This window comes from Pseudophryne corroboree, chromosome 12 (genome assembly GCF_028390025.1).
Source record: "Pseudophryne corroboree isolate aPseCor3 chromosome 12, aPseCor3.hap2, whole genome shotgun sequence".
NCBI classification, from domain to species: domain Eukaryota; kingdom Metazoa; phylum Chordata; class Amphibia; order Anura; family Myobatrachidae; genus Pseudophryne; species Pseudophryne corroboree.
The window spans coordinates 158,776,510-158,800,353 of record NC_086455.1 but is presented as its reverse complement, the minus strand read 5'-3'; the positions used below and the strand labels follow the sequence as shown (position 1 = coordinate 158,800,353).

At 47.7% G+C, this 23,844-nt stretch overlaps 1 protein-coding gene across 1 annotated transcript; it reads right to left on the bottom strand.

Moving 5' to 3' along the window:
* Nucleotides 1-1,476: 1,476 nt before the first annotated feature.
* NGB (neuroglobin) lies at nucleotides 1,477-23,246 on the bottom strand. The gene is made up of 4 exons (XM_063947419.1): nucleotides 22,988-23,246; nucleotides 12,247-12,358; nucleotides 9,959-10,078; nucleotides 1,477-2,054 (listed from the first exon to the last, which is right to left on the bottom strand). The coding sequence occupies exons 1-4, from the start codon at nucleotides 23,089-23,091 to the stop codon at nucleotides 1,908-1,910; spliced, it is 483 nt and encodes a 160-aa protein (XP_063803489.1). The 5' UTR covers nucleotides 23,092-23,246; the 3' UTR covers nucleotides 1,477-1,907.
* Nucleotides 23,247-23,844: the final 598 nt, after the last annotated feature.

The window sequence follows — 23,844 nt, the reverse complement described above, 5'->3', positions numbered from 1 at the left end:
GGATATGCCAGGCACACGCTATGTCAGTAAGAACTGCTTCAACATATAGGATATGCCAGGCACACGCTATGTCAGTAAGAACTGCTTCACCATATAGGATATGCCAGGCACACGCTATGTCAGTAAGAACTGCTTCAACATATAGGATATGCCAGGCACACGCTATGTCAGTAAGAACTGCTTCACCATATAGGATATGCCAGGCACACGCTATGTCAGTAAGAACTGCATCGCCATATAGGATATGCCAGGCACAGGCTATGTCAGTAAGAACTGCTTCACCATATAGGATATGCCAGGCACACGCTATGTCAGTAAGAACTGCATTGCCATATAGGATATGCCAGGCACAGGCTATGTCAGTAAGAACTGCATCGCCATATAGGATATGCCAGGCACAGGCTATGTCAGTAAGAACTGCTTCACCATATAGGATATGCCAGGCACACGCTATGTCAGTAAGAACTGCTTCACCATATAGGATATGCCAGGCACACGCTATGTCAGTAAGAACTGCATCGCCATATAGGATATGCCAGGCACACGCTATGTCAGTAAGAACTGCTTCAACATATAGGATATGCCAGGCACAGGCTATGTCAGTAAGAACTGCATCACCATATAGGATATGCCAGGCACAGGCTATGTCAGTAAGAACTGCTTCAACATATAGGATATGCCAGGCACAAGCTATGTCAGTAAGAACTGCATCACCATATAGGATATGTCAGGCACAAGTTATGTCAGTAAGAACCGTATCACCATATAGGATATGCCAGGCACACGCTATGTCAGTAAGAACCGTATCACCATATAGGATATGTCAGGCACACGCTATGTCAGTAAGAACCGTATCACTATATAGGATATGCCAGGCACAGGCTATCTCAGTAAGAACCGTATCACCATATAGGATATGCCAGGCACAAGCTATGTCAGTAAGAACCGTATCACTATATAGGATATGCCAGGCACAAGCTATGTCAGTAAGAACTGCTTCACCATATAGGATATGCCAGGCACAAGCTATGTCAGTAAGAACTGCATCACCATATAGGATATGTCAGGCACAAGTTATGTCAGTAAGAACCGTATCACCATATAGGATATGCCAGGCACACGCTATGTCAGTAAGAACCGTATCACCATATAGGATATGCCAGGCACACGCTAAGTCAGTAAGAACCGTATCACCATATAGGATATGTCAGGCACACGCTATGTCAGTAAGAACCGTATCACCATATAGGATATGCCAGGCACAGGCTATGTCAGTAAGAACCGTATCACTATATAGGATATGCCAGGCACAAGCTATGTCAGTAAGAACTGCTTCACCATATAGGATATGCCAGGCACAGGCTATGTCAGTAAGAACTGCTTCACCATATAGGATATGCCAGGCACACGCTATGTCAGTAAGAACTGCTTCACCATATAGGATATGCCAGGCACAAGCTATGTCAGTAAGAACCGTATCACCATATAGGATATGCCAGGCACAAGCTATGTCAGTAAGAACCGTATCACCATATAGGATATGCCAGGCACAAGCTATGTCAGTAAGAACCGTATCACTATATAGGATATGCCAGGCACAAGCCTGGCATTGGGGAATTGCGGTGATATAGTGGTAAGCGCCTGATAATACAGATAGACATTCGTTATACTAATACACGGTTACAGACACAGACTGGATACATAGAACAGTGCAGTGACCATTACACGGCTGGGTCACCCCACAGGCTTCTGCCAGACACAGAAGCAGTTTCACTGGTCCTAACATCACAGACTCCAGCGACGCTTAACTGTCCACAGGAGCCCGGCGTCGTCTCATGCAGTCATTGCTGTTGGGTATATCAGATAGACTGGAGTCTCGTACTGGTGCAAACATAAACACTTTCTCCTCAATGTCCCTGAGGATCTCTGCACCAGCCCCGGCTCATGGCGCCCACCACTGCGGAGTACAGCTGGCTCCAGGCTTCATGGGTATCAGATGTGAATATTTCTCCCAGGCCCGTCTCCAAAGCGAAGAGCAGCGAAACCCCCACAGTCTGCAAGAAACAGCTAGTGTTAGAGCCACTGCCTGCACCCCTACATACTGGGTGTAAATGGTGTACGTGGGGCTGGAGGAGGGTTATACATCTGTACATACTGTGCGTGGGGCAGGAGGAGGGTTATACATCTGTACATACTGTGCGTGGGGCAGGAGGAGGGTTATACATCTGTACACACTGCGTGGGGCAGGAGGAGGGTTATACATCTGTACATACTGTGCGTGGGGCAGGAGGGAGGGTTATACATCTGTACATACTGCGTGGGGCAGGATGGGAGCTATACATCTGTACATACTGCGCGTGGGGCAGGAGGAGGGTTATACATCTGTACATGCTGTGCGTGGGGCAGGAGGGAGGGTTATACATCTGTACATACTGCGCGTGGGGCAGGAGGAGGGTTATACATCTCTATGTACTGTGCGTGGGGCAGGAGGAGGGTTATACATCTCTATGTACTGTGCGTGGGGCAGGAGGAGGGTTATACATCTGTACACACTGCGTGGGGCAGGAGGAGGGTTATACATCTGTACATACTGTGCGTGGGGCAGGAGGGAGGGTTATACATCTGTACATACTGCGTGGGGCAGGATGGGAGCTATACATCTGTACATACTGCGCGTGGGGCAGGAGGAGGGTTATACATCTGTACATGCTGTGCGTGGGGCAGGAGGGAGGGTTATACATCTGTACATACTGCGCGTGGGGCAGGAGGAGGGTTATACATCTCTATGTACTGTGCGTGGGGCAGGAGGAGGGTTATACATCTCTATGTACTGTGCGTGGGGCAGGAGGAGGGTTATACATCTGTACACACTGCGTGGGGCAGGAGGAGGGTTATACATCTGTACATACTGTGCGTGGGGCAGGAGGGAGGGTTATACATCTGTACATACTGCGTGGGGCAGGATGGGAGCTATACATCTGTACATACTGCGCGTGGGGCAGGAGGAGGGTTATACATCTGTACATGCTGTGCGTGGGGCAGGAGGGAGGGTTATACATCTGTACATACTGCGCGTGGGGCAGGAGGAGGGTTATACATCTCTATGTACTGTGCATGGGGCAGGAGGAGGGTTATACATCTCTATGTACTGTGCGTGGGGCAGGAGGAGGGTTATACATCTGTACGTACTGTGCGTGGGGCAGGAGGGAGGGTTATACATCTGTACATACTGTGCGTGGGGCAGTAGGGAGGGTTATACATCTACATACTGTGCGTGGGGCAGGAGGAGGGTTATACACCTGTACATACTGTGCGTGGGGCAGGAGGGAGGGTTATACATCTGTACATACTGCGTGGGGCAGGATGGGAGCTATACATCTGTACATACTGTGCGTGGGGCAGGAGGAGGGTTATACGCCTGTACATACTGTGCGTGGGGCAGGAGAGGGTTATACGCCTGTACATACTGTGCGTGGGGCAGGAGGAGGGTTATACATCTGTACGTACTGTACATGGGGCAGGAGGAGGGTTATACATCTGTACATACTGTGCGTGGGGCAGGAGGGAGGGTTATACATCTGTACATACTGCGTGGGGCAGGATGGGAGCTATACATCTGTACATACTGCGCGTGGGGCAGGAGGAGGGTTATACATCTGTACATGCTGTGCGTGGGGCAGGAGGGAGGGTTATACATCTGTACATACTGCGCGTGGGGCAGGAGGAGGGTTATACATCTCTATGTACTGTGCGTGGGGCAGGAGGAGGGTTATACATCTCTATGTACTGTGCGTGGGGCAGGAGGAGGGTTATACATCTGTACGTACTGTGCATGGGGCAGGAGGGAGGGTTATACATCTGTACATACTGTGCGTGGGGCAGTAGGGAGGGTTATACATCTACATACTGTGCGTGGGGCAGGAGGAGGGTTATACACCTGTACATACTGTGCGTGGGGCAGGAGGGAGGGTTATACATCTGTACATACTGCGTGGGGCAGGATGGGAGCTATACATCTGTACATACTGTGCGTGGGGCAGGAGGAGGGTTATACGCCTGTACATACTGTGCGTGGGGCAGGAGAGGGTTATACGCCTGTACATACTGTGCGTGGGGCAGGAGGAGGGTTATACATCTGTACGTACTGTACATGGGGCAGGAGGAGGGTTATACATCTGTACGTACTGTGCGTGGGGCAGGAGGGAGGGTTATACATCTGTACATACTGTGCGTGGGGCAGGAGGGAGGGTTATACATCTGTACATACTGTGCGTGGGGCAGGAGGAGGGTTATACATCTGTACATACTGTGCGTGGGGCAGGAGGAGGGTTATACACCTGTACATACTGTGCGTGGGGCAGGAGGAGGGTTATACATCTGTACATACTGTGCGTGGGGCAGGAGGAGGGTTATACATCTCTACGTACTGTGCGTGGGGCAGGAGGAGGGTTATACATCTGTACGTCCTGTGCGTGAGGCAGGAGGAGGGTTATACATCTCTACGTACTGTGCGTGGGGCAGGAGGAGGGTTATACATCTCTACGTACTGTGCGTGGGGCATGAGGAGGGTTATACATCTGTACATACTGTGCATGGGGCAGGAGAAGGGTTATACCATACTGTGCATAGGGCAGAAGGAGGGGTATACATCTCTACGTACTGTGCGTGGGGCAGGAGGAGGGTTATACATCTCTACATACTGTGCGTGGGGCAGGAGGAGGGTTATACATCTCTACATACTGTGCGTGGGGCAAGAGGGAGGGTTATACATCTGTACATACTGTGCGTGGAGCAGGAGGAGGGTTATACATCTCTACGTACTGTGCGTGGGGCAGGAGGAGGGTTATACATCTCTACATACTGTGCGTGGGGCAGGAGGAGGGTTATACATCTCTACATACTGTGCGTGGGGCAAGAGGGAGGGTTATACATCTGTACATACTGTGCGTGGAGCAGGAGGAGGGTTATACATCTCTACGTACTGTGCGTGGGGCAGGAGGAGGGTTATACATCTGTACGTCCTGTGCGTGAGGCAGGAGGAGGGTTATACATCTCTACGTACTGTGCGTGGGGCAGGAGGAGGGTTATACATCTGTACATACTGTGCGTGGGGCAGGGGGAGGGTTATACATCTCTACGTACTGTGCGTGGGGCAGGAGGAGGGTTATACATCTGTACGTCCTGTGCGTGAGGCAGGAGGAGGGTTATACATCTCTACGTACTGTGCGTGGGGCAGGAGGAGGGTTATACATCTGTACATACTGTGCGTGGGGCAGGGGGAGGGTTATACATCTCTACGTACTGTGCGTGGGGCAGGAGGAGGGTTATACATCTGTACATACTGTGCGTGGGGCAAGAGGGAGGGTTATACATCTGTACATACTGTGCATGGGGCAGGAGAAGGGTTATACCATACTGTGCATAGGGCAGGAGGAGGGTTATACATCTCTACGTACTGTGCGTGGGGCAGGAGGAGGGTTATACATCTGTACATACTGTGCGTGTGGCAGGGGGAGGGTTATACATCTCTACGTACTGTGCGTGGGGCAGGAGGAGGGTTATACATCTGTACATACTGTGCGTGGGGCAAGAGGGAGGGTTATACATCTGTACATACTGTGCATGGGGCAGGAGAAGGGTTATACCATACTGTGCATAGGGCAGAAGGAGGGGTATACATCTCTACGTACTGTGCGTGGGGCAGGAGGAGGGTTATACATCTCTACATACTGTGCGTGGGGCAAGAGGGTGGGTTATACATCTGTACATACTGTGCGTGGGGCAGGAGAAGGGTTATACCATACTGTGCGTGGGGCAGAAGGAGGGGTATACATCTCTACATACTGTGCGTGGGGCAGGAGGAGGGCTATACATCTGTACGTACTGTGCATGGGGCAGGAGGAGGGTTATACATCTGTACATACTGTGCGTGGGGAAGAAGGAGGGTTATACATCTGTACATACTGTGCGTGGGGCAGGAGAAGGGTTATACCATACTGTGCGTGGGGCAGAAGGAGGGGTATACATCTCTACATACTGTGCGTGGGGCAGGAGGAGGGCTATACATCTGTACGTACTGTGCATGGGGCAGGAGGAGGGTTATACATCTGTACATACTGTGCGTGGGGAAGAAGGAGGGTTATACATCTGTACATACTGTGCATGGGGCAGGAGGAGGGTTATACATCTGTACATCCTGTGCGTGGGGCAGAAGAGGGTTATGGGGTGTGAGGACCCATATTGTTCCATTTATAAGACGCCCACTGATCTGGTGACCTAACCCTTTATGTTTATAGGGAAAAGAAGTTCTGCTGCAATGTTTGTGTTGTGAATTACTCAAGTACTCCAACTAGCTATGGTTTGTTTAGGAGCAGACCAGCATCTCGAGGACATCTCTTTGTGCAAATCTGGTCCTGGAACCTGTACCTCTCCCTGTAAGAAGGTTTGTGCTTTAAAGGCTGAGCCACATTTATATGAAAGAAAAACAATCAGGTTCAGATCTGATCCTTCAGTAAGCTGCATTGTAATCCATCCAGACCATTATGGAGGAACAGCAGTGGTACAGCCAGAAGAGAGAGGTAGGAAACTCCTTTGCCTCACATCAAGAAACGAAGACCTGGCAAGCTCTGCTGCAATTCTTGTCAGAAAATCCTTTGGTTTAAGACTCATGGTTTCAACAGACACACTGTTAAAGCTAGCCAAGATAAATGCAGGGGAAGGAAAAAATATTTGTTTAAAGCAGCAGACGCTATCCTGGAACCTCTACAATGCTGAGAATGTCTGGTGCTACCAGAAGTACCTGAACATCCAATCTTCTAAGTATTGATACCAGAGGCACTGACTTGGCATCTATCAGAAATGCCTGTGGATACCTTGTACTGGAGCAGAAGCTGGTTCAACCAAGATGCCATCATGTCAAGATCTGATTCCCATCACCCGACTGCAATATGCCTTAGTACATCCAAAAGAAGAGACCATTCCCTGCGTTGTTTTCTTAGGAAATCCCAGTTTCCTACTCCCGAATTAAAAACTACAGTGATGGCTAGAAAATTCTGCTCTGTCATTGCATGATCCTGCTGGTCTCTCATGGCCAAGGTAGACTTGGTGCTCCTAGTGATTTAGGCCACAGCCTTCAGACTGGATCTTTTGGTCCTTTCTTAGCAAACAATTCGCTTCATATTCCTAAAGTATTGAATACTACTCAGGGTAACAGAATATCTACAGGGATACTGTAACAGGGACTATAGAGCAACAAGCCCCCCCTCTACATTGTCACAAGTGACCAGTCCCAGATGGAGAACAGGTGATCTTTGTAGATCCACCAGCAGAGTGATAGATGCACCTTTGGAGATATTCTGAAAAGCAGGCTGGCCTAATGGTGGTAACCCCTGTTCCATTTAGAATTTAGCTTCATTTGGAACACTCTTTAATGAAACTAAAAAAGTAGATTCACCTTACAATACAAAACCCATCTTCCCTGGAGCCTTCAAGGAAGGGTGAAAAGACACTTAGCTGCGAGCTAACCAGAACTATGAAGTCCTTGTAAAGAGAGAATTTTTGTAATTTAGTGAGTATAACCTCCTGGTGACAAACCAAAAATCAAACTGCAGGAAGTTATCTGCTGGAAAAGTGTCATGGTGAACTACTTTAATATTCAAACTGTGAGGCTCAGGCCTGAACTGTCTCTAGATCATGAGTTTGCGACAAGGCTGGGTATGCTGCGTTGATCAAGTACTGGATGACCATCTCCCCTGGATTAGAGAAGGACACAAATCAATTTTTTCTAGTCTACATGAACATCGTCGGCCTATAACCAGATCAAAAGGCAGAGTCCGATAAGGAAAGAGCTATAAATGAATCGCAAATCTCAGGAGGCACTGTGGTCCCACCCAAGATTGGAACTTTATGCAATGTTGATGTCCATGGACAGAATTAACTTATCCTGTTCTATACTGTTGATGACCAACCTCAAGGGATCCATCTTATGTCTGTCCACCAACCATCTGAAATGTAAGGAATTTCAGGTTCAGAATGGAACAAATGGATCACTGGACCTAACGCCTATGCCTCCAGGACAGGAAGTGGCACTTCCATTGAATAACGTCTTTTAGTGCAAATCACAATGTATTTGTCTCCAGAAAGACTTGAAAAATGGTCTGAGTGTGGACTACAGAGACCACTGAGGCTGGTCCAAGTATCCAGAGTCCTTGTGGATATAATCAGCTAAAGACCGTACCTCAGAACTAGGCCTATCGGTATGCTAAGCTTCCGCCAGTGCTCTGCCAACATCAGTCTTCAGTCTTGTTTTATTTACCCAAACTGCAAGTTGAGTTAAATGGATGTTGAAACTATAAAGGCTAAAGAAAGCACACAAAATAAAACGTATTTAATGGTTGTCTTAATCTTCCTGTACTGTACATGAAATCCTAATACCCAGCATTTACACTTGGAATTGTACTAGTTTATTATAATCCCACAATGGGGGCATCCACCCCAACCAGCGACTCCCATTTCACTACTCACTATCCTGAAGATTTAGTACCTGCTGGAAAGCTTTCTCTGAATCCTTTACTCCTTGCTGCCTATAGGAGTCCTTGCCAAAGGATGGTGAAACCTCAAAGTTCAAGGAAGTGTAGGCATCAAACCAACCTCTTGGGAAAACTCCTCAAAAAAAAAGAATGCCAAGGTTCAAGTGCAAAAGGAGCGAGGTACTTTTGCCTTTTAGTTGCAGAGGCGGGCCCCATCATCCTTTCCAGCCAAGATGAGACCTGATAGGTTAATAAAGCTGGCTTGTCTGGTAATGCAACAGTGGGGTCCAAAGACCACTGGCTGTGCAGTGCAAGCAGAGAAATATTGGTTCTCAAAGCTCCTACAGAGAGGCAGTAGAGGGATGGATCTCACTTGGTTTCAGACAATGACGGCAGATGCAAAAGCTCATCATGGTCTGGGTCAAACACCTCAACTAGGCCTAATCCAGGAAGAGTGGTTTCTGGACTTTTGCATCACATCCTGTGCAAAAAGCATTAGCGGGTACCCGGAACAGGTAAATGTATTACTTATGTCCCCTTCAAAGTCCAAGTCCTGGACGTTCTCCCCTAATCGACACTGATAAGAATAATGAGAACAATGATAAGTTAATATGGACTGCAAACAGCCCAAACCTCTTTTGAGTATTTTGGTGTGCTATAGCTGGCCTGATAATGTTCAGAGCTGGTCTATTATTAGTGAGTAGGTGGTACTGGATAGGGATAGCACCTTCCACCAAGGCCCAGCAGTAGGATGGTAGTACATACCATCTTATATCTAGTGTGATGCTGCCTGACCATGAAAGCCTACCTCACCCCATATGAGCTCCAGAGATACTGCACCCACTCACGCTGTGCAGGTGCTGAAGCCAGTGATGGGGTGACTGTGCCCAACTCTCCTCTCTATAAAGTTGGAGATATGGGGGCCTCTGGCAATTTATTTGGTGGCAGTTATCTGGCCATCTCCAAGAGGCAACCCCACAGCTGAGGCATGCTGATTCAGCAGAACATATAAAATAAACTTTAATTGTAAAGTAAAAGTGGCTGCATGGAAAGTGCACCCAGCTCTGGCAGCCAATCAGGGTACAGAGAGGGAGGAGCTAGAGCATTTGCCAGTAAATTAAAAGGGCCTAGTTTCCTGTCTCTGCACTCTATGCCCCATGCTCCAGTGTACCCATTGATGACTAAGCAAGAACTGATCAGAGTGCATCATACATGTAAACACTAATTTTGTGTGCTGTATGTGTGTGCTTGAGGCTGATAGTTTCTATTTACATACAAATGCATAACACACAGGTATATAAATGTGGTCTATATACTAATGGGATGTTATTCAACAGCTAGATTGTCAGCTTTTGTAGAACCTATGGCTCTGTAGTGGTAGGTCACATGATACTACATAGTTCTGTGTAAGCAAATGATAATGTTCTCACATTGAAGGATTCTAGTTTCACTCCTGTAGCGCGGTGCTTACGGCCCAGGCCGGTCAGATATTCATCTAGAGAGGGTAGAGAGTCCAGGCTGCTCACCGCCGCATCGATGACCGTCATAACCTGGCAGAGAACCAGAACAGCAGGTTAGCGGGTACAGCGTGACAGACAAGCGACACAGAGAGCGTACTGTCCCATACAGGCCGAGGTGGCAGAACAGCGTCTCCCTGTTCTCTATACATCTGTGTCTATTGCTAGCAGAAAATCATCTACTATAACGGCAGAATAAATAAATATCACTAAGGGGGACATTTACTAAGCAGTGATAAGAGCAGAGAAGTGAGCCAGTGGAGAAGTTGCCCATGGAAACCAATCAGCACTGAAGTAACATCTATAATTTGCATACTATAGAATGATACAGAGCTGCTGATTGGTTGATGGGTCCACTTCTCCTCTGGCTAACTTCTCCGCTCTTATCACTGCTTAGTAAATGTCCCTCTAAGTCACTGGACTATGAATGGACAAATGTTAATCTTTGGAAGTTTAAATGCACCACACACAAAAATGAAGCTGAAATTCAACATTTAAAAAATATGACAATAATATACGGCAGTAGTTCCCAAACGTTCTTGAATCACGATGCCCTAGAGTATCAGGATTTTTTTCAAGGCACCCATAGGGTTAAAGTTTTTATTGATAACTTTGTTGAAAAATCTAAGTAAATTGTGATTAGGTGTCATCCATAGGGTGAGTTATGTGGCGGTGTTCAGTTGTGCTTCTGACTGTCCACATAATAGGCAAAACCAGTGTTGGCGGTTGCCAATCGCTTTGACCATAAATAATCTGACCTGGTCCTGGACCACCAACCCGAGGCACCCCTGCAGGAGCCCTGCGCACCCAAAGGCGTGTAGGCGCACAGTTTGGGAACGACTGGTGGGTAGTCAAAATTAGTGCTTAGAAGCAGAACAATGATACACTCTTAGTAATTAAATATGTTTATATGCGTGACTTGTGTTCCAACAGAATGGACACAATTGTTCTATTATTGGATTGTGGTCAGGGTGAGTATATTAGACTATATTTATGTATATGGCTATTTATGATTATTATGCTGTAGCACTTTATGAAGTACTGTGATTTTTGATTGCTGGTTTGCTGCCTTTCCTTATTGATATTACATTAGGAATGTAATGCATATTGTGTTTGTACATGTTTTTTCTACAGCAATGTTTTGTTTATTCCGTTTCCCTGGTGATGGGTGGTTTGTGTCTATCATGTGGTGTGCGAGATGATGTCATCACTCTGACACGTTGTTATAGCTGTAGTGCAGTGTTTACACGTAGGTTGACGGTGCTGGGATTTAAGGTTAGAGGTTTGTACATTGTTTTGTTACCCTGAAGACAGCGCTGTTACTCTACAAGATGATACGATAAATCTCAGTCTCCTTTACTGTCAGGATCCAGACTGCCGGAATTTTGTACCCAACCCTATAAAACAGCTGCTGCCTTGGTCCCTGGACCATTTGTATTGTAGTGACGACATCACATTTCCTGGGCCTCCACCAACTAGCTGCTCAGCTCTTTCCCACGGGATTGGGTGAAAGCTGGAACAATCTGTACTCCGGAACACGGGACCAGACTGGCTCCCTGCAGTGACCTCTGCCAATGGGATGCGGTCAATTTACCTACAATCAAAATCCCGACAAGATCAAAATCCCAACAAGGTCAAAATACTGACATTTTACATGGCAACAGGTCAAAACGTCGACATGAGTTTTTCATGTTTTTTTTATTTATTTAAACGGACTTGGACCCGGAGGGGGAACATAATAGTGTGCCGAGCGCAGCGAGGTACCGTGCCCGAAGCATGGCGAGCGCAGCGGTACACTTATACGGTGTCAATGTCAACCTATGTCGGCATACACACCAAAAAGTTGACTTTTTGACCTGTCGCCATTTTAAATGTTGGTGTTTTGACCATGTTGGGATTTTGACCTTGTTGGTATTTTTATTTATTTTATTTTTTTGGGTGGGGCATTGGTCTGGCTTCTATCACTTTCATCCTGGATCTTAGATTTTAGAAAAATTTGTCAATCCCGATAGTCTCTATCACTATAGTCTCCTCCTACTCTACTATTTGTCCCCTGTTCTCTCATCAAGCAGTCCATCCCCATCTGCACCCATCCCAGCTATGACATCTCTGACCCAAGTTCTCCCACATCCCTTTCAAGTTCACCTCACTTCTAGAGACATGAAGAGATACAATGAATGTTTCAGGGTCAGGGTACCCACCTTGCGGATGTGTTCCGTGAACTCGGAGGAGCTCAGACATTCCTGTACATTGGAGAAGTTAGCAGAATTGTACTGGAAGAGGAAGACAAGGTCCGGCTCCAGCTCAAACAGCCTAAAACAAAAAGACAACATCAGGACTAGGAATTCCTAGGAAGGTACATTTACTACTCAGGAAAATATCAGGCCCAGGTCTTAGATTCTTCACAAGTGTGGGGTCATCTGGTATGTCTTATCAAATATGGTTCTATCATACATGTCAACGTGTTTGTTACCTTGGCAGAAAGGTAATTTCCCATATAGGGTCCACGTGGAATGTACAAAAGTACCGAACCAAAAGAATAGGGTGAGTCCTGGGGCCTTAATAGGCCAAGTGGGCGCACAGTCTGCATTTAATCCTCCCATCGGAACATCCTGTCCTGCACCTCCTGTGGATGCTTCTATCTTCTCCTGGGGCTGAACAAGACTTGCATACAAATTTGCAAATGTAAAATGTGTCCGACTGTTGACATTCCAGCAATGTAGACAGAATATAAATGCTGACATTTGACATGTTGATGTCCCATCCTTGTCAACATTAAGATTATGTCAATATTTTGGTGTTGACAATCTGAATGTCAACATTTTATACCACACCCAAAATATGGATCATTAACGTTTCCCATAATTTCTCATAAAATAGAGAGTGGGTCCCATCCTCCTGCCTTACTCTGAAGACAAATCATTTCTCTGTAGGCTTTGTTGCTGGACTGCAAAGCAAACTAATTTTTGCTTTGTTTGATTTAAAAATCAAGCTCTGGGCGAGTTGGCCCTCCATTGGTCACATTGGTCTTCAGGAATTCACCTTCTACCTGAGCAACCACCACAAAATAGATGAGAACTGGACATAAGCCTTACCGAGAGAGGACTCAATCTACTGGTCTTTAAAGAAGCTAAATCCTCCCTGTCACGATCCGGGTATCTGGACGCCATTTCTTACCCATCAGATGCCTCCTAAGGCTGGCTCAGCGCTCCAGGACCGGATCCCATCTGTTATCCTGATGTGTACATTCCTGTATCCTCTCCTGTCACTCTGGGACACTGTCACAGTAAACGCCATATTACACCTGGCATGGCGTCTCCCGCGGCCTCCGCCGCTGTCCCTGCTCTTCTGCATGCAGAGTGTCTGAATGGCGATTACGTCAGCCGTGGCCTCCGCTGTGTCCGCGTGGTTGGATGTGCATCTGTCAGCCTGGCGCCTCCTGTCTCCGGTGGCCGGCGCCGCCATTACTGTTTTCATTACCACATGGATTACAAACCAAACTTCCCTCCAAGTGTCTGCATGGGCGCAGCCATCTTGGATTCTGTCAGCTGATCATTTCCACCAATCTGTTCTCAGTATTGATAATCTGCATAATTGCCTAGCCAATCCCTTCCTTGCTGCAGGTATAAATACACTGTGCCTGAGCAAGGAAGGCGTCAGTGCTTTGGTTGTCAAACCTAGTTCCTGTTTGTCTCTCTCCTGTGATTGTCTTCCAGGTTCCAGCTCCTGTCTCAAGACTTCCACCATAGAGACCCGCACCAGCATTCCACCTGCGGTGTAGCCTGACTCTCCAATCCATTGTGGATTCATCTGTTTCCAGCTACAACATTACCTGCTTCCAGCTCAGCTTCCAGCAGAGTACAGCTTCCCTTAAAGGGCCGGTGTCCTTTCTACACTTTACCACTCTCCACCGGTATTATTATTTCTCCGCTCTCAAGTTCTACATTTCAGTTCATATTTCATCGCTCCCAAGTTCATTTATTATTTAACTGGTTCCAGCCAGTATCCACTCCGTGCTAACAACAGTCTGGTTCCAGCCAGTATCCACAGCAGCTGTTTTATCTTCAGCAACCCAGCTTTTCCTGGAACACCAGCTGGCACAATCCTGGGTTATCTCCATTGCTACAGTCGGGCCTGGTAAGGACTTTCCATCTAGAAGATCATAAGAACTATCTCACACTACCAGTGCCCTGTGGCTCCTGCCATCCTGTAGTACCCAGGAACTGTATTTATTCTTTGCTGACTTTTACGTTTTCTTTTACTGCTGCTGTGTTGCGGAGTTGTCATAATAAACATCATTGACTTTTATTCCTGGTTGTCGTGGTCACGCCTTCGGGCAATTCTTCTACATGTCTAGGGGTCTGATACAACCTGCCAGGTTCCATTACACCTCAGCCCCTACAACTGAGGCTGCCTCCCGTCAGCTCAGGCCCTCAGTTGTGACAGTCCCTACAACTGAGGCTGCCTCCCGTCAGCCCAGGCCCTCAGTTGTGACAGTAAGCACTGACCTAATGAATCCAGCCGGAGATCAGGATCAAGCGGCCAGGCCGATGCAAGAACTGGCAGCCCGACTTGAACATCAGGAGGCTGCACAGGGCCACATCATCCGCTGTCTCCAGGATCTCTCTACTCGGCTGGATGGGATTCAGACAACCCTCCGTGGATCAGACGCGTCCGGTGCGTCAACCACAGTGACTCCAGCTATAACCCCACCCACCTTACCCATTTCTGCTCCACGTCTTCATCTTCCAACGCCAGCAAAATTTGACGGATCTCCAAGATTCTGCAGGGGATTTCTCAACCAGTGTGAGATTCAGTTTGAGCTACAACCTGGCAATTTTCCCAGTGACCGTACAAAAATTGCCTACATTATCTCTCTTCTCAGTGGCTCAGCCCTTGATTGGGCATCACCGTTATGGGAGAGGTCCGACACCCTGCTATCCTCCTACACTACATTCGTGTCAACATTCAGGTGCATCTTCGACGAGCCAGGCCGGGTAACTTCAGCTTCATCTGAGATTCTCCGTTTGCGCCAGGGATCACGTACTGTAGGACAATATCTTATACAGTTCCAGATCCTGGCATCCGAACTGGCATGGAACGACGAGGCCCTGTATGCTGCATTCTGGCATGGCTTATCTGAGAGTATTAAGGATGAGTTAGCTACCAGAGACTTACCTTCCAAGTTAGATGAGCTAATCTCACTCTGCACGAAAGTTGATTTACGTTTCAGAGAGAGAGCAACTGAGCGTGTAAGATCATCTGCTCCAAAATCTTCTGCTCCTCCTCCTCGCCAACTGTCACCATCTAAAGATGAGCCCAGCCAAATTGGTCGTTCCCGTTTAACTCCTGCTGAGCGCCGAAGACGTCTCTCCAAGTCTCTCTGTCTTTATTGTGCAGCTCCGTCTCACACCATTAATGCCTGTCCCAAACGTCCAGGACTCCAGACCCTAGCTCGCCAAGGAGAGGGCCGGCTAGGAGTAATGATCTCCTCTCCATCTCCTCAAGATTGTAATCTCCCAGTCTCGCTTCAAGTTGCTCAACGTTATCGGAACGTCATTGCCCTCCTTGATTCCGGAGCAGCTGGGAACTTTATTACCGAAGCCTATGTTAAACGGTGGTCCCTACCCACCGAGAGACTTCCTGCGTCCATCTCCTTAACTGCCGTGGATGGCAGCAAGATCTTTGAGGCAGTTATTTCTTTAAGGACTCTACCAGTTCGTCTGAGAGTGGGAGTTCTTCATTCCGAACTTATTTCTTTTTTAGTGATTCCAAGTGCCACACATCCTGTGGTCCTGGGCCTTCCATGGCTCCGTCTTCACAATCCTACAATTGATTGGACGACTACGCAAATCCTGGCATGGGGTTCCTCCTGTGCTGAGACATGTTTGTTCAAAGTATTGCCTGTCTGTTCTTCCTCCCCCAGGTCGTCTGATGTTCCACCTCCTCCATATCAAGATTTCACGGATGTGTTCAGTAAAGCTTCTGCTGATATCCTTCCTCCTCATAGAGAATGGGACTGCCCGATTGATCTCGTTCCAGGGAAGGTTCCACCTCGAGGCCGAACTTATCCGTTGTCTCTGCCTGAGACGCATTCTATGGAGGAATACATTAAAGAGAACCTAGCAAAGGGGTTCATTCGACCTTCTTCTTCTCCAGCCGGCGCAGGCTTCTTTTTTGTAAAGAAGAAAGATGGTGGTCTGCGGCCGTGCATCGACTACAGAGGTTTGAACGACATTACCATCAAGAACCGTTATCCTTTACCCCTGATTACTGAGCTCTTTGACAGAGTTAGCGGAGCTACCATCTTTACAAAGCTGGACTTGAGAGGTGCATACAATCTCATCCGGATCCGTGAGGGTGACGAGTGGAAGACCGCCTTTAACACCCGTGACGGACATTATGAGTACCTCGTCATGCCCTTCGGATTGAGCAATGCTCCAGCTGTCTTCCAGCATTTTGTCAATGAGATCTTCAGAGACATTCTATACCGTCATGTCGTGGTCTATCTAGACGATATCCTCATTTTTGCTAACGATTTAGAGGAACATCGTTTTTGGGTTAAAGAGGTTCTGTCCCGTCTCCGTGTCAATCATCTCTATTGCAAATTAGAGAAATGCGTCTTTGAAGTCAAGTCCATTCCGTTTCTAGGGTACATTGTGTCCGGTTCCGGACTAGAGATGGATCCTGAGAAACTACAAGCAATCCAAAATTGGCCGGTACCCTTAACCCTCAAAGGGGTCCAGAGGTTCTTAGGGTTCGCCAACTATTACCGAAAGTTTATACGAGACTTTTCCACCATTGTGGCGCCTATTACTGCTTTCACTAAGAAGGGTGCTAACCCGTCCAAGTGGTCTGAAGAAGCCATGCAAGCATTTCATCTTTTAAAACAAAGGTTCATCTCTGCGCCTGTTCTGAAACAGCCTGACATCGACTCTCCTTTCATCTTAGAGGTGGATGCCTCCTCCGTTGGAGTAGGAGCGGTGTTATCTCAGAGGGCTAAAGATGGCCATTTACACCCTTGCAGTTTCTTCTCCCGGAAGTTCTCCCCAGCTGAGCGCAACTATGCCATTGGCGACCAGGAGTTGCTAGCCATCAAGCTCGCTCTAGAAGAGTGGAGGTATCTGTTGGAGGGAGCTTCTCATTCAATCACCATACTTACAGACCACAAGAACCTTTTATATCTGAAAGGTGCACAATGTCTCAACCCTCGTCAGGCCAGATGGGCACTTTTCTTTTCCAGGTTCGACTTTAAACTCCAGTTCTGTCCGGGCTCTCAGAATCGCAAGGCCGATGCCCTTTCCCGCTCATGGGAGCAAGAAAATGAGTCAGAGTCTTCAGACAAGCATCCTATTATAAATCCGTTGGCATTCTCCACGGTAGGGATGGACTCTACGCCCCCATCAGGGAAAAGTTTTGTGAAACCGATGCTAAGGAAGAAGCTCATGCATTGGGCCCATGCTTCCCGTTTTGCCGGACATACAGGTATCCAAAAAACCCTGGAGTTTATCTCTAGGTCCTATTGGTGGCCAACTCTGAAAAAGGACGTCTTGGAGTTTATTGCATCTTGCCCAAAGTGTGCTCAACATAAGGTATCCCGCCAGTCGCCTGCGGGGCAACTGGTTCCACTATCTGTTCCCCGTCGACCTTGGACCCATTTGTCGATGGATTTTATTACAGATTTACCCATGTGCAACAAGTTCAATACCATCTGGGTGGTAGTTGACCGGTTCACCAAGATGGCACACTTCATTCCTCTCACCGGTCTTCCGTCAGCTTCCAAGTTGGCTCAAGTATTCATACAAGAGATCTTCCGACTCCACGGTCTTCCTGAATAAATTATCTCAGATCGAGGAGTTCAATTCACAGCCAAATTCTGGCGAAGTTTATGTCAAGTCCTCCAAGTCAAGCTAAAGTTTTCCACGGCTTACCATCCTCAAACCAATGGTCAAACCGAGAGGGTGAATCAGGACTTGGAGGCCTTCCTCCGCATCTATGTGTCCTCCTCTCAAGATGACTGGGTTCAATTACTTCCCTGGGCTGAGTTCTGTCATAACAACCAGTATCATTCTTCATCTGCTTCAACACCATTCTTCACTAACTTTGGATTCCACCCTAAAGTCCCTGAGTTCCAACCGCTTCCAGCAACTTCTGTTCCCGCAGTGGATATCACCTTGCATCAGTTTGCCAATATCTGGAAGAGCGTACGATCAGCTCTGCTCAAGGCATCGTTCAGGTACAAGAAGTTTGCGGATAAGAAGCGTCGAGCAGTTCCTGCTCTCAAGGTGGGTGATCGGGTATGGTTATCCACGAAGAATTTGAGGTTAAGAGTTCCCAGTATGAAGTTTGCACCTCGCTATATCGGTCCTTTCAAGATTGAACAAGTCATCAATCCTGTTGCTTACAGACTCCAGTTGCCTCCCTTCTTAAAAATACCCAGGACATTCCATGTTTCCCTGTTGAAACCGTTGATCTTGAATCGGTTTCATTCCTCACTTCCTCCAACTCCGAAAGTCCAAACTCAACGAGGTGTTGAGTATGAAGTGGCCAAGATCCTGGACTCACGTCACCGTTACGGTCAACTACAATATCTTATTGACTGGAAGGGTTATGGTCCTGAGGAACGTTCATGGACCAATGCTTCTGATGTCCATGCTCCTGCCTTGGTCCGGAGATTCCATTCCAAGTTTCCTCAAAAGCCAAAGAAGTGTCCTGGGGCCACTCCTAAAGGGGGGGGGTGCTGTCATGATCCGGGTATCTGGACGCCATTTCTTACCCATCAGATGCCTCCTAAGGCTGGCTCAGCGCTCCAGGACCGGATCCCATCTGTTATCCTGATGTGTACATTCCTGTATCCTCTCCTGTCACTCTGGGACACTGTCACAGTAAACGCCATATTACACCTGGCATGGCGTCTCCCGCGGCCTCCGCCGCCGTCCCTGCTCTTCTGCATGCAGAGTGTCTGAGTGGCGATTACGTCAGCCGCGGCCTCCGCTGTGTCCGCGTGGTTGGATGTGCATCTGTCAGCCTGGCGCCTCCTGTCTCCGGTGGCCGGCGCCGCCATTACTGTTTTCATTACCACATGGATTACAAACCAAACTTCCCTCCAAGTGTCTGCATGGGCGCAGCCATCTTGGATTCTGTCAGCTGATCATTTCTACCAATCTGTTCTCAGTATTGATAATCTGCATAATTGCCTAGCCAATCCCTTCCTTGCTGCAGGTATAAATACACTGTGCCTGAGCAAGGAAGGCGTCAGTGCTTTGGTTGTCAAACCTAGTTCCTGTTTGTCTCTCTCCTGTGATTGTCTTCCAGGTTCCAGCTCCTGTCTCAAGACTTCCACCATAGAGACCCGCACCAGCATTCCACCTGCGGTGTAGCCTGACTCTCCAATCCATTGTGGATTCATCTGTTTCCAGCTACAACATTACCTGCTTCCAGCTCAGCTTCCAGCAGGGTACGGCTTCCCTTGGGGGGCCGGTGTCCTTTCTGCACTTTGCCACTCTCCACCGGTATTATTATTTCTCCGCTCTCAAGTTCTACATTTCAGTTCATATTTCATCGCTCCCAAGTTCATTTATTATTTAACTGGTTCCAGCCAGTATCCACTCCGTGCTAACAGTCTGGTTCCAGCCAGTATCCACAGCAGCTGTTTTATCTTCAGCAACCCAGCTTTTCCTGGAACACCAGCTGGCACAATCCTGGGTTATCTCCATTGCTACAGTCGGGCCTGGTAAGGACTTTCCATCTAGAAGATCATAAGAACTATCTCACACTACCAGTGCCCTGTGGCTCCTGCCATCCTGTAGTACCCAGGAACTGTATTTATTCTTTGCTGACTTTTACGTTTTCTTTTACTGCTGCTGTGTTGCGGAGTTGTCATAATAAACATCATTGACTTTTATTCCTGGTTGTCGTGGTCACGCCTTCGGGCAATTCTTCTACATGTCTAGGGGTCTGATACAACCTGCCAGGTTCCATTACACCTCAGCCCCTACAACTGAGGCTGCCTCCCGTCAGCTCAGGCCCTCAGTTGTGACAGTCCCTACAACTGAGGCTGCCTCCCGTCAGCCCAGGCCCTCAGTTGTGACACTCCCACTTATAGTAGAACATTGTTGTACAGACCAGAAATAACAGGGCCCAACCCAAGTGGTTACCCCCATGAAGTTGCACAATCCACAGGGCCCAACTCCATACTCGTGAATCATTTAGGGATGGATGAGCAGCAATTAGGTCTTGTCCAGACATGCCCAAAGCTCTGCAGCAATGGATTTAAGTAGAAGACTTCTTGTACTGAATACCCAGAACTTGGTCAGATTTGGAGCAGTGTTCATCCGGTTTTTGTATGATTTTTCACCATTTATATCAGCCCAACAATACTGTATATGTACATCTACCCTCAGTGGCCACTATTAGCCTCAGAGGTCCTCAGCGCAGAGAATTGGGTGGCTTTGCAATGAGAACATTGGCCATGACAGCAGGAACTTTGAGAATAAGTATGGTCATAATGGACAGAGTGTTGGGGAGAGGGACAAGATCCGCCATTGACACTGCCTGAAAATCAGCTTACGGTTAAGCGTTGAACAGCCCTTTAACGAGTTCCATTGTTTCTCTTCTGTTAAAAACAATTGTAAAGTGAATATGCAGATGGGACTACTCTGTAATAAGGTACTTATCACATTGCTGGTATCATTTCTACGCTAACGTTGCCTTACGCTGGATTGGGGTTTTCTCTTGCTGGCAATTACTGTTAGGTCTTACAATGTTTTGGCTTTTCCTTTAATTTGTTCTCATCAGAGAACTGCAACTTCAGTCCTTCTGTTTGCATTATTGCAAAACTCAATTAAACAAATGTGATAAAAGAAAAAACCAACATCAGCTGTTTGACTTGATCTGGCTGCGTTACGCTCAGCATGTTCTAGTCTGAATCAGATATGCAGAATCCTTGTAGGTGTTGCCAGAAGATGTGGTAAAGATTGCCTTGTCTAACAAGTCCATCTTTGCAGGACTTGCCTTTCATGTTTTCCGGAGGACTCACTGCCTCATTTACTGTAGGTCCTGAGGCCGCAGCTGGTGGAAAGCAGCACACTTAGGCAGCAGTTGCAGGACTGAGGCTGCAGGTGGAGGACTGAAGCTACAGAGTTGATGGAATGAGGCTGAAGCTGGCGCACTGAGGCTGTGTAACCCAGGCACATATAATACTACTCTCTCCTGGTGTAACCCAGACACATATAATACTATATTCTCCTGGTGTAACCCAGGCACATATACTACTGTTTTCTCCTGGCGTAACCCAGGCACATATACTACTGCTCTCTCCCGATGTAACCCAGGCGCATATACTACTGCTCTCTCCCGGGGTAAACCAGGCACATATACTACTGTTCTCCCCTGGTATAACCCAGGCACATATACTACTGCTCTCTCCCTGTGTAACCTAGGCACATATAATACTGTTCTTTCCTGGTGTAACCCAGGCACATATACTACTGTTCTCTCCTGGAGTAACCCAGGCGCATATACTACTGCTCTCTCCCGGTGTAACCCAGGCACATATACTACTGTTCTCTCCCTGTGTAACCCAGACACATATACTACTGCTCTCTCCCGGTGTAACCCAGGCACATATACTACTGTTCTCTCCTGGTATAACCCAGGCACATATACTACTGCTCTCTCCCGGTGTAACCCAGGCACATATACTACTGTTCTCTCCTGGTATAACCCAGGCACATATACTACTGTTCTCTCCCTGTGTACCCCAGGCACATATACTACTGCTCTCTCCCGGTGTAACCCAGGCGCATATACTACTGCTCTCTCCCGGTATAACCCAGGCACATATACTACTGTTCTCTCCCTGTGTACCCCAGGCACATATACTACTGCTCTCTCCTGGAGTAACCCAGGCACATATACTACTGTTCTCTCCCGGTGTAACCCAGGCGCATATACTACTGTTCTCTCCCGGTGTAACCCAGGCGCATATACTACTGCTCTCTCCCAGTGTAACCCAGGCACATATAATACTGTTCTCTCCCGATGTTACCCAGGCACATATACTACTGTTCTCTCCTGGAGTAACCCAGGCACATATACTGTTCTCAGATTATTACATGACTGACCTCTCTAGAGATCTGCAGAATATCGCTCTACCCTATCTAACTCCTAATGAATACACAGTGATGTATTCTGCAGATTATTACAGTAGAAACCTTTCTAGAGATCTGCAGAACATTGCTCTGTCCCATCTACCCCGACAGATACAGTGATATATTCTGCAGATTCTTACATTACTGTCCTCTCTAGTGATCTGCAGAACATTGCTCTGTTCCATCTACACCCTGACAGATACATAGTGATATTTTCAGCAAATGATTACATTATTATCCTCTCTGGAGATATGCAGAACATTGCTCTGTTCCATCTTATCTTTGCCATATACATACTGATAGATTCTGCAGATGATTACAGTACTAACCTCTCTAGTGATCTGCAGAACATTGCTCTGATCCATCTACTCCTTCAAATTCATATTAATATATTCTGCAGGGCCTCCCATACCTAGAGACCATTAACTCCTTCAATACATTGAATATACAACCACTGTAATGGAACAATTGCATCACTGATTAGTGGATGAGAGATCTTCTAGGAACGGTTCTTGGAAACAGTCATTTGCACCAAATGATATAGCTGGCAAATAATACAGTGCCATCTGGGCACACCGTGCCACCAGCCTGTGCCGTCACCATAACAAGCCAGAAGGATGTTTGTGATAGTTTGTCAGATACGGCAGCAGCAGATCACACACCTGTTACAGGTAACGGTGTAGAGAGAGCACTAGAGTCCACAACCACTGCTCACTATTACCTGACCCATCTATTGCCAGCCATATAACAGCGTGGTCCCACACTGGCACAGTACCAAGCACTCTCTCACCTGGTGAAAAGCACAGTACCATGATGGATCTGGTCTTGGCTCACTATCTGCCAGCTGGCACGGATCAGCTCCTTCTGGGCTTCTGACAGTTGCTCCTTCTCCATGGTGCTTGCTTGGGTGGTCTCCTTTCCTGAGGGTCCTCTGCGGTGTCAGTGCCCAGTATTGCCCAGGGAGGGCAGCATGGCAGGGGTCTCCCAATTACTTACAATATGCTTTATGTACGGATCTCCCTGCTCCTCTGTGAATGTTTCCTGTGTCTTCTAGTATTTAAAGCTTTCCATCCCTGACCCCCTCCCACTCCCCCTCCCAGCCTCTGCATCCATTTTCTTCATTTAAAGAGACTGTGCCCTCCATAGCGTGTATGAAACTTTCTGCTCTTCTCCATTCCAGGAACAGATAGCCAGCCCCGGCTCTCGCCCCAGCAAGCACAATGCCAACCAGGAATAATCCAGTCTGCTGGAATCTGTCAGTCGTGTCTTTACCTCTCTGCCGCTTATTCACTTACGCTTCCCACAGGACTACTCCCTAGTCTACCCATGATGCCACCCTCCACCACTGACCAATCTAACCCATGCCAAGGACCGCTGCAAGGTTTCTCGGCACCCTAGGTAAAGCTTCAGCTTACTGCCACACATTCATCACCGGTACCCACGTCCCAGCTGCGCAGGTGAAAGCATGGAGGCAGCGTCTTATAAATTCCACAGCTGCGGAGGCATCCTTCATTTTAGTGATAGGAAGACTCAATGGCGACTCCTCAGGTCCTGGAACCCAAGATAGCTGCCTAATGGTAGAGCTGGTCCTGCCCATGCCACCATCCCTCACTGACAGAACTGACCTGCGCCACCATACACCATCCC

Bases quoted from the DNA above. Each gene is read 5' to 3' on its own strand.
- NGB (XM_063947419.1), bottom strand. From the start codon at position 23,091: ATGGAGAAGGAGCAACTGTCAGAAGCCCAGAAGGAGCTGATCCGTGCC. The intron at 12,359-22,987 runs GTGAGAGAGTGC...TTTTTGTTTTAG, and splicing joins GGTACTGTGCTTTTCACCAG to GCTGTTTGAGCTGGAGCCGG. The intron at 2,055-9,958 runs GTGAGAACATTA...TGTTTCTTGCAG, and splicing joins TGAAACTAGAATCCTTCAAT to ACTGTGGGGGTTTCGCTGCT.